The 11,605-nt window shown below is 34.6% G+C and overlaps 1 protein-coding gene across 1 annotated transcript; it reads right to left on the minus strand.

Annotated features, from left to right (window-relative positions):
• Positions 1-5,921: 5,921 nt before the first annotated feature.
• Positions 5,922-11,127, minus strand: LOC128556680 (BTB/POZ domain-containing protein 6-like). The gene is made up of 3 exons (XM_053542296.1): positions 10,777-11,127; positions 7,693-7,982; positions 5,922-7,176 (listed from the first exon to the last, which is right to left on the minus strand). The coding sequence occupies exons 1-3, from the start codon at positions 11,125-11,127 to the stop codon at positions 6,000-6,002; spliced, it is 1,818 nt and encodes a 605-aa protein (XP_053398271.1). The 3' UTR covers positions 5,922-5,999.
• Between the last annotated feature and the right edge of the window lie 478 nt (positions 11,128-11,605).

Raw genomic sequence — 11,605 nt, forward strand, 5'->3', positions numbered from 1 at the left:
AACAGGGCTGCTAGAGCTAAATTAGCACAAACTTTTGAAATGTTTCTGTTCAAAGCTGCAAGAAAAAGAGCTTAGATATTTGGTATGTAGTATCGTCTAGTGCTTTTGAACAAAAATGTTTAAATCGTACCGCTGGTGTCCGGGTTTCATTTTTTTTTGCACAGACATGAAGAAGTTTATGTTTAAAGTATCCACTGATTTTTAAAGACTTGTGAAATCTGTTAGTTTCTATGACTTTTTTGTTAAACTGAGGTATACAAAAATACCGTTACAATAAATATTATATAAAAAAAAACCCAAACCCCCCCCCCCCCCCCCCCAAAAAAAAAAAAACAAAACAAAACAACAACACACTAAACCACCAATATAACGCGTTAAAGATTTGTATAAGACCATAAAAGTCGAAAAAAAGAATCAGTTAACTTAATGTCACGTTTCCGCCTTACACTATCAGGTAACCTGTTGAAACTGACAAAAAAGTCCACTTTCTCACTGAAGAAAAACGTCGACAGGTGAGGCGGTTTTACAAAATTATGAAAATAGAAAAAATAACGTATATATATATATATATGGTTCGCACACTATTTTGTTATGGAGAGTTCTGCTCAACCAGGGCTAGAGGTCTGGGACAGAATCATGAATTAATCAAACCGAGCCAGCAACATTTTCATCTATATCGTGTTTTTTGACCCTGTGAGTTTCTATTTATTTTTTGTTTTAATGATATCAAGTTTGCTTCTGAAATGTTTTCTTTGAAATAGTCCTTCTCGTATTCAATATGTCTAGTCATCATTTCATATTAGTACTTACTAATTTATTTCGTTTTTGAGTACTTAGACAGAACTATTCTCTTACAACAGTATTTAAAACAATGTTTTACATAACGATATAACCCCTGCATCTTGATAACATTCTTTCATAAAAAAGAAACTTCATTTTACCTCATAACTGTTGTGTTCGTTGCGATCAAGCTCAACATACACTTGGTCTTGTGCATGATATGGCGTATCATGAACATAGCCTGCTCCGTCATTGTGTGGTGAATGCTTAAATAGAATGAGACAAAGTTCAGCTTATGGACGAGATTTTTAATTTTTTAATCATGTCAAAAATATTGCTATTTCTGTGTGATGACGTACTCCCGATAGGCAATTCGGCATCCTTCGGACATAAATGTAGCTCAACTCATAATCATTTCCGTTAAAAACGGAAAACGCCGAAATCGCATACCGAGAATACGTCGTTTGCCGTCAAAATTGACTCCGTCCGGGTTTCATTTTCTTTTGCACAGACATGAAGAAATTTATGTTTAAAGTATCCACTGATTTTAAAGACTTGTGAAATCTGTTAGTTTCTATGACTTTTTTGTTAAACTGAGGTATACAAAAATACCGTTACAATAAATATTATATAACCCCCCCCCCCTCCCCCAAAAAAATAAGAACAACAATAAAAAAACAAAACAACAACACACTAAACCACCAATATAACGCGTTAAAGATTTGTATAAGACCATAAAAGTCGAAAAAAAAAAAAGAATCAGTTAACTTAATGTCACGTTTCCGCCTTACACTATCAGGTAACCTGTTGAAACTGACAAAAAAGTCCACTTTCTCATTGAAGAAAAAAGTCGACAGGTGAGGCGGTTTTACAAAATTATGAAAATAGAAAAAATAACGTGTATATATATATATATGGTTTGCACACTATTTTGTTATGGAGAGTTCTGCTCAACCCAGGGCTAGAGGTCTGGGACAGAATTATGAATTAATCAAACCGAGCCAGCAACATTTTCATCTATATCGTGTTTTTGACCTTGTGAGTTTCCATTTATTTTTTGTTTTAATGATATCAAGTTTGCTTCTGAAATGTTTTCTTTGAAATAGTCCTTCTCGTATTCAGTTATGTCTAGTCATCATTTCATATTAGTACTTACTAATTTATTTCGCTTTTGAATACTTAGACAGAACTATACTCTTACAACGTATTTAAAACAATGCTTTTACATAACGATATAACCCCTGCATCTTGATAACATTCTTTCATAAAAAAGAAACTTCATTTTACCTGATAACTGTTGTGTTCGTTGCAATCATGCTCAACATACACTTGGTCTTGTGCATGATATGGCGTATCTTGAACATAGCCTGGTCCGTCATTGTGTGGTGAATATGATATGGCTTCTTGCAAGGACTTTCGTTAATGACAAAAGGGGCTTCTCTTTCTTTCTTTACCTCATCATCACCATCAGATCGAAGTGTGTCTGCTGCAATCGGATTTAACGGCAGACCAGCGGCTTCACGAGATTGTTTAAGAATGTGTAACAGGTTAGCACTTGGTTTATTTCTATCTCGCCTACGCTGAAATTTTCTTGCGCCCTTCCTTGTGGTGTTGCTGTCTTGGTTTTCCTCTTCCATTATCGTCTCTGTAAAACAAACGTAAATTCAAGCTTCTACATTAGATAGTGAAAGGAAATTCTTGTATACCAGACTGGGATTTGTGGTGATTTCGCCGGTGCTGGAAAACAAAACTCCATCTTACACCCCGGGGTGTAAGATGACTCTCGTGCTGTAAATGACGTATAAAAGAACTACATCTGCGTTGTGTATTTGTGCAGTAATACTTATGTTTTACGTAAAACGGGATAAAAATAAAATACCTTGACAGTTTCTCTTCGTTCCTTATAACATATTACTCGATTCAAAAAGTCATATAGCGAAAAAAGAAATAAAACAAACATAACGTTTCACTGCAGATGATAAAACAAAACTGGAACTATTACGTTGTTTTCGTTTTTTCAAAGTTCATACGCTGCTATAAGGAAAAAAGTGCTATGAGAAAATCATTTGTTTGAATTTATTTTTACTATTTTTTGTTGAACATGGCATGCACGAAAAAGATTCAATCACTGATTGTAGGTACAGATAGAAATATCCGGCTCTCGGGCAACTGTTTAAGCGGTAACTCGGCTTAGCCTCGTTACCGCTAAAAACAGTTACCCTCGAGCCGGATATTCCCAACTGCACCTATCACCAGTGAAAAAATCTTATAAGGCAGTGGAAGTCGGCAGGTACTAAGAATGCTGGCGTTGTTCATGGTTTAAAAGCATGCTGACTTTGTTCATGGTTCAAAAGCATTACATATATATCTTTTAACTTCGATCTGATTTATACACAGACAGTACATTTTAGACAGTATAAGGTCTACGCCTAACACTTTTGACCATGTATTGGGTGCATTTTGTAGTTAAGGTCTGCGAAAAGTTCACTTGAAGAAGTAGTCAAAAGAAAGTGAGAATGAAACAAGGCATTTCAATATCTTAGATTTAATAAATTAATTCTTTACTTTTGCTTTCACAAATTAAGGACGTGTTAATATGATAAAACAATCATAATTTCCTCGCATTATCTTTAAGTATCGTATTTCTTGTACACTTGATTGGAAATATAATGCTGGCATCTACAAATATGAAATGTATAATACAGAAGAACTATTTCCAAAGCCACTATTAAGTTGTTAATTGAGAAAATTTGTAATTACTATATTGTCGAAATATGATTTAAAATCGTGTTTTTATAAGTCAAATATCAATAAAGCTAAACGAAATCCACAAACAATAAATCAACTTATTGAAAACTTTTACCTAAGAATAATAACTGAAGCCTTTATTTTTCCACATTCAGATAACAATATTATACAGCATATTCCATTTCCAAACACAAACAGTTTGATTAAACCAACACTGCGCGCCAAGATCAATTCAATATTAATATTAATTGTAAATTGAAATTAGAGGAATAGGAATTAAGTAATGAAACATTCATTGCAAAAGTGACATCGCTTATAAGTGATAACAATGGCGAAATTGTAGCTATAATGCCAGTTTTTTTGTCGCTAAATAATTCATAATTTTGTCCATGTAAGCGTACAACCGATTGTAATGCTCTCTCTCTCTCTCTCTCTCTTTCTGTTATTGATAACAAAATTCAAAAGAAACGGTAACGCGCTACCATTTTCATTTAATCACTTTATATGCAAATAGTGTCATGTGCATTGAACAAAACAGTCGAGTGTTTTATCTTAAAATTACTAGTTAAATGTTGGCATATAAATTGTAATGATTTTTATTTGAAACACATCAGTATGAATAATTTATTTAAACACATCAGTATGCATAATTTACTACATATTTTGAATTTATTAACATTTTTTTACAAGTTTCTGTCAGCTCTTATTAAAGAATGCAGATCAGTTTGCTTTCTATCTCATTGTGTCATTGGTTACATAACATATTCGAAGGTACAAAGTTCACAGATCATCTAATGATATATTAGATGGATATTAATTTAGCGGTAAATACTGGAAAAAGGAAATCACTGCGTGGCTTAGAACTTGGAAATCAAGCACATATGAACTTACAGCTGTATAATAATAGATTATCTACAATGTCAGAAATATGTGTTGCGAAAAGAAACAATAGAAAAAAAGACAGGTCGCAAAATTCATTCCCAACATGTTTTCATAAATAGAGATGGAGTGTATATATAATAAGTTACACTACTGCATTGTATATTATAGTTGAGGCAGTGAAACAAAAGAAAAATATTGGTGACCCTACTTAATCTTTTTCACGATACAACCTACAGGAGAATATACATTGTTTCAAATAAATGACACAAAGCTGTTTCTTTTTACTTATTTAAAGCTTGAAAATTAATGTGTGTATTTTTATCAAAAATGACCTGGCTGTACATATGTTTGGTGTTTTCCTTCAAATCACTGACCATTGATCAATTAAATACTCTGCTCAAACCAATTTGAGTACGGAAACATGCCGAGAATGAATTTTGTGACTTGCAAAATTATTGTATTTCCTTTCATAGTATATAGTTGACAAATTCACAATACACACTGTCCAGACCAATATGAGGACCGATGTTAATCTAAACCAAAAATAACCAAATCAAAACAACAACAAAGCACAAAAGAAAAGCAAAACAGGAGAATATGAAGTAATCATGCCCGAGATGCAGGAGATGGAAAGTACCTAGTCTCCTATGCCTAGAAGAAAGTTTTTGCGGCATAGTCTCCATTTTCTCAAAATATTTTACATACCCAATGAAAATTTTATTTTCAGAAAATGATCCTTTAATCATTTTTTCAGGTTGTGAACTTTCATACAGTAAACTACACATTTTTTTCAGGTGGCGAACTTTCATACAGTAAACTACACATATTTCTAAAACAAATCCCCGTCTGGTATGCAAGAATAGATTATCTACAATGTCAGAACTATGTGCTACGAAAAGAAACAATAGAAAAAAGACAGGTCGCAAAATTCATTCCCAACATGTTTTCATAATTAGAGATGGAGTGTCAATAAGTTACACTCCTGCATTGTATATTATAGTTGAGGGAGTGAAACAAAAGAAAAATATTGTTGAACCTACTTAATCTTTTTCCCGATACAACCTACATGAGAATATACATTGTTTCAAATAAATGACACAAAGCTGTTTCTTTTTACTTATTTAAAGCTTGGAAATTAATGTGTGTATTTTTATCAAAAATGACCTGGCTGTACATATGTTTGGTGTTTTCCTTCAAACCAATTTGAGTACGGAAACACGCCGAGAATGAATTTTGTGACTTGCAAAATTATTGTATTTCCTTTCATAGTATATAGTTGACAAATTCACAATACACACTGTCCAGACCAATATGAAGACCGGTGTTAATCTAAACAAAAAAAACCCAAATCAAAACAATAACAACAACAACAAAGCACAAAAGAAAAGCAAAACAGGAGAATATGAAGTAATCATGCCCGAGATGCAGGAGATGGAAAGTACCTAGTCTCTTATGCCTACAAGTAAACATTAGATATTCATTTAACACATATACATGTACGTAGTGAATCCAGTAATCCGGTAATGATCCTGGCAAGATGGCAATCGCAGCACTGTGACATTTAGTCATATCAATCAGTTTTATCACATTCACACCGGGTTTTCTAATTTACAGAACAGAATTGTTGGGATCTGACCGATTGTGATATCCGTACCGTTCAAACTTTTGTTACTTTTAAAGAACTGAAAATTGACACCGTCTTTTTTTACAAAGTCAAGTCCATTTATTCCATAATATACATATGTTGGTTTTCCTCGAATTGTTAACTGCAGTGTGAAAGTCCGACCCGCAGGTACATGTACCGGTGAAGTCAAAATGACGTCATAGACTTTTATTGACTTCTCTGATATAATTGTCTTCTCCTCGCGGCACACAATATCCCCATGACAATCGTAAATGACTACATCGACATGGACTGTTTCTTGACAAACGGAGGGGCCGAACATTTGAACTCCGCGTACACAGACTGGCGTAGACACGCGAAACCCAATGGCATCTGGACCTGTAATATGCCAGTTTTTATTAACTCCTTGAAATCGTATCACCTTTTTTATCGGAAGGTTTGCTTCATATTTTTCAGTGTGCTTGTAAGGTATCACCGGAAATCCGGCTTTCGGCAGAATGTCTGGTAAATATTCCCTTATTTCACTTTTGCCTAAAGCCCTCGTAACAAGATCATGGTTGACGACATATACACGTCTGTTACTTTTATTAAACTGAGGAGGTAATTTGTGAATTTCACCGTGGAAAAACTGATACAATGAAATTTTTTCTTCCCGATCTAATATTTCACTGTGTGAAATTTTCTGGGTGAATTCAAGCACATCCATGGTTGCAAATCGTACATGAAAAATTAACTTATCAAGAATTTTTCGTATGTTTACATCCGTTGGTTGGAGGCGCTTTTGCGAACATTTACGTCTTGCCCAAAATGTGATTGCTTCAAAAACAAGAAATTCCTTAGCATTTAGATCATCAGATTTAACAATATTTTCTACACACTCTCGACATAACTTTTCAAAGTTTGGAGACTTCAACACATCTACAGCATTAACGAATATAAAATGCATGCAACGGTCGTACGTGCCTCTTTCATTGAATGTATGCGCATGCTCCAAAGTGACGCAAACGTTATCGGCGTTCATTTCAGACAACAAGAAATTGAAACAGGCCGTCTTCAGAGACGTTGGTCCATACACAGACGTAACTGGTATAAGAGCTGCTGCTCGGTCTACTGAAAGCTCTATGTAATCGGTGTAAAGATATCTAAAATATACATATTATGAAACCTTTGAGATATGTAACACTATCTTAGGGAATTAAAATTATCACATTTTTGTAAATATGAAAAAAAATGTGTTTCATCATAACTGAATGGGTCATATTTTGGTAAAGCAGGTTAGATATTTCTATATTGACCTAAATATGTCCCATTAATATAGTATAAAGAAATGCCGGTCATGTATTATATAATAAAGAAAACAATTAATGGAAATTAAATAACTAATTACTATTGTGATATCAGGAAATTTATGTTTAAATCTGCTTTAAAATTACACGTTTGCTGTTCTACTATCTTATTAAGCATGAAATCATGCTTGAATAGAATGAGACAAAATTCAGCTTATGAACGAGATTCTTAATTTTTTAATCATGTCCAAAATATTGCTATTTCTGTGTGATGACGTACTCCCGAGAGGCAATTCGGCATCCTCCGGACATAAATGTAGCTCAACTCGTAATCATTTCCGTAAAAATGGAAAACGCCGAAATCGAGAATACGTCGTTTGTCGATCTCTACCTGAAATTCTCCGAGTGCACCCTATACCATACCTCAGTAGTAGTCTGAAAATATCTGGTCTTGCATCTGGAATGACAACCAGTTTGCTTGCGTTGTGTTTTTCGACCGCCAAAATATCTGCAAACTTTGCACTGCGTGAACTGAGAACGAATGAATGTGCCTGTATCGACTCCTGGATCTCACCAACGATTAATGTGACGTCACAGCCAATCTCTTGCGCCAACATATATGAATTACATTCGATTAGAGATTTATTATCATGCCATGACCCCTGAAATAGAAAACAACGACATTTTTTCATTCTTAATAAATTACTTAAGTGGTGGATACATTAGAAGCAAAAGGCAGCATCCTCCCCCAACTCCTTAAACGAAAACCGTGCAATAGTGTATGTACAGACGTATGCAACATAGATATGTACTGGAAAATAAATAAATGAGCCGCACCATGAGAAAACCAACATAGTGCATTTGCGACCAGCATGGATCCAGACAAGCCTGCGCATCCGCGCAGTCTGGTCAGGATCCATGCTGTTCGCTTTCAAAGCCTATTGCAATTAGAGAAACCGTTAGCGAACAGCACGGATCCAGACCAGACTGCGCGGATGCGCAGGCTGCGCAGTCTGGTCTGGATCTATGTTGGTCGCAAATGCACGATGTTGGTTTTCTCATGGTGCGGCTCAAATAAAGCAAAATATAAACAGATACGTTTCAAAATTTTATTACATAGCTGAACTTCTCATGTTATCCGCAAACCCCTATGTCGGCTAAATTAGGATCAAATCATTTTAAGATATTTTAAAATATTTTAAATGCTTTATTGATTATTAGCTCACATGAGCTATGTCTGTCGTTTGCCCGGCGCCCGCAATTTGTTTCAAATACTAGTACCTTCTTCTCATGAACCGCTTGATGCATTTTCACCAAACTTGGCTAGAAACATTTTGGACTAAAGCTGTCGTAAATCTGTCCAAATAGTTCCGCTTGAACTAAACAACAGGGCTGCTAGAGCTAAAATTAGCACAAACTTTTGAAATGTTTCTGTTCAAAGCTGCAAGAAAAAGAGCTTAGATATTTGGTATGTAGTATCGTCTAGTGCTTTTGAACAAAAATGTTTAAATCGTACCGCTGGTGTCCGGGTTTCTTTTTTTTTTTTGCACAGACATGAAGAAGTTTATGTTTAAAGTATCCACTGATTTTTAAAGACTTGTGAAATCTGTTAGTTTCTATGACTTTTTTGTTAAACTGAGGTATACAAAAATACCGTTACAATAAATATTATATAAAAAAAAACCCAACCCCCCCCCCCCCCCCCCCAAAAAAAAAACAAAACAAAACAAAACAACAACACACTAAACCACCAATATAACGCGTTAAAGATTTGTATAAGACCATAAAAGTCGAAAAAAAGAATCAGTTAACTTAATGTCACGTTTCCGCCTTACACTATCAGGTAACCTGTTGAAACTGACAAAAAAGTCCACTTTCTCACTGAAGAAAAACGTCGACAGGTGAGGCGGTTTTACAAAATTATGAAAATAGAAAAAATAACGTATATATATATATATATGGTTCGCACACTATTTTGTTATGGAGAGTTCTGCTCAACCCAGGGCTAGAGGTCTGGGACAGAATCATGAATTAATCAAACCGAGCCAGCAACATTTTCATCTATATCGTGTTTTTGACCCTGTGAGTTTCTATTTATTTTTTGTTTTAATGATATCAAGTTTGCTTCTGAAATGTTTTCTTTGAAATAGTCCTTCTCGTATTCAATATGTCTAGTCATCATTTCATATTAGTACTTACTAATTTATTTCGTTTTTGAGTACTTAGACAGAACTATTCTCTTACAACAGTATTTAAAACAATGTTTTACATAACGATATAACCCCTGCATCTTGATAACATTCTTTCATAAAAAAGAAACTTCATTTTACCTCATAACTGTTGTGTTCGTTGCGATCAAGCTCAACATACACTTGGTCTTGTGCATGATATGGCGTATCATGAACATAGCCTGCTCCGTCATTGTGTGGTGAATGCTTAAATAGAATGAGACAAAGTTCAGCTTATGGACGAGATTTTTAATTTTTTAATCATGTCAAAAATATTGCTATTTCTGTGTGATGACGTACTCCCGATAGGCAATTCGGCATCCTTCGGACATAAATGTAGCTCAACTCATAATCATTTCCGTAAAAACGGAAAACGCCGAAATCGCATACCGAGAATACGTCGTTTGCCGTCAAAATTGACTCCGTCCGGGTTTCATTTTCTTTTGCACAGACATGAAGAAATTTATGTTTAAAGTATCCACTGATTTTTAAAGACTTGTGAAATCTGTTAGTTTCTATGACTTTTTTGTTAAACTGAGGTATACAAAAATACCGTTACAATAAATATTATATAACCCCCCCCCCTCCCCCCAAAAAAATAAGAACAACAATAAAAAAACAAAACAACAACACACTAAACCACCAATATAACGCGTTAAAGATTTGTATAAGACCATAAAAGTCGAAAAAAAAAAAGAATCAGTTAACTTAATGTCACGTTTCCGCCTTACACTATCAGGTAACCTGTTGAAACTGACAAAAAAGTCCACTTTCTCATTGAAGAAAAAAGTCGACAGGTGAGGCGGTTTTACAAAATTATGAAAATAGAAAAAATAACGTGTATATATATATATATGGTTTGCACACTATTTTGTTATGGAGAGTTCTGCTCAACCCAGGGCTAGAGGTCTGGGACAGAATTATGAATTAATCAAACCGAGCCAGCAACATTTTCATCTATATCGTGTTTTTGACCTTGTGAGTTTCCATTTATTTTTTGTTTTAATGATATCAAGTTTGCTTCTGAAATGTTTTCTTTGAAATAGTCCTTCTCGTATTCAGTTATGTCTAGTCATCATTTCATATTAGTACTTACTAATTTATTTCGCTTTTGAATACTTAGACAGAACTATACTCTTACAACAGTATTTAAAACAATGCTTTTACATAACGATATAACCCCTGCATCTTGATAACATTCTTTCATAAAAAAGAAACTTCATTTTACCTGATAACTGTTGTGTTCGTTGCAATCATGCTCAACATACACTTGGTCTTGTGCATGATATGGCGTATCTTGAACATAGCCTGGTCCGTCATTGTGTGGTGAATATGATATGGCTTCTTGCAAGGGACTTTCGTTAATGACAAAAGGGGCTTCTCTTTCTTTCTTTACCTCATCATCACCATCAGATCGAAGTGTGTCTGCTGCAATCGGATTTAACGGCAGACCAGCGGCTTCACGAGATTGTTTAAGAATGTGTAACAGGTTAGCACTTGGTTTATTTCTATCTCGCCTACGCTGAAATTTTCTTGCGCCCTTCCTTGTGGTGTTGCTGTCTTGGTTTTCCTCTTCCATTATCGTCTCTGTAAAACAAACGTAAATTCAAGCTTCTACATTAGATAGTGAAAGGAAATTCTTGTATACCAGACTGGGATTTGTGGTGATTTCGCCGGTGCTGGAAAACAAAACTCCATCTTACACCCCGGGGTGTAAGATGACTCTCGTGCTGTAAATGACGTATAACGAACTACATCTGCGTTGTGTATTTGTGCAGTAATACTTATGTTTTACGTAAAACGGGATAAAAATAAAATACCTTGACAGTTTCTCTTCGTTCCTTATAACATATTACTCGATTCAAAAAAGTCATATAGCGAAAAAAGAAATAAAACAAACATAACGTTTCACTGCAGATGATAAAACAAAACTGGAACTATTACGTTGTTTTCGTTTTTTCAAAGTTCATACGCTGCTATAAGGAAAAAAGTGCTATGAGAAAATCATTTGTTTGAATTTATTTTTACTATTTTTTGTTGAACATGGCATGCACGAA

Source organism: Mercenaria mercenaria, chromosome 4 (genome assembly GCF_021730395.1).
Source record: "Mercenaria mercenaria strain notata chromosome 4, MADL_Memer_1, whole genome shotgun sequence".
Classification (NCBI taxonomy): domain Eukaryota; kingdom Metazoa; phylum Mollusca; class Bivalvia; order Venerida; family Veneridae; genus Mercenaria; species Mercenaria mercenaria.

Bases quoted from the DNA above. Each gene is read 5' to 3' on its own strand.
- LOC128556680 (XM_053542296.1), bottom strand. From the start codon at position 11,127: ATGGAAGAGGAAAACCAAGACAGCAACACCACAAGGAAGGGCGCAAGA. The intron at 7,983-10,776 runs GTAAAATGAAGT...TTTCTATTTCAG, and splicing joins ACGAACACAACAGTTATCAG to GGGTCATGGCATGATAATAA. The intron at 7,177-7,692 runs GTATTCTCGATT...TGTATATTTTAG, and splicing joins GGTAGAGATCGACAAACGAC to ATATCTTTACACCGATTACA.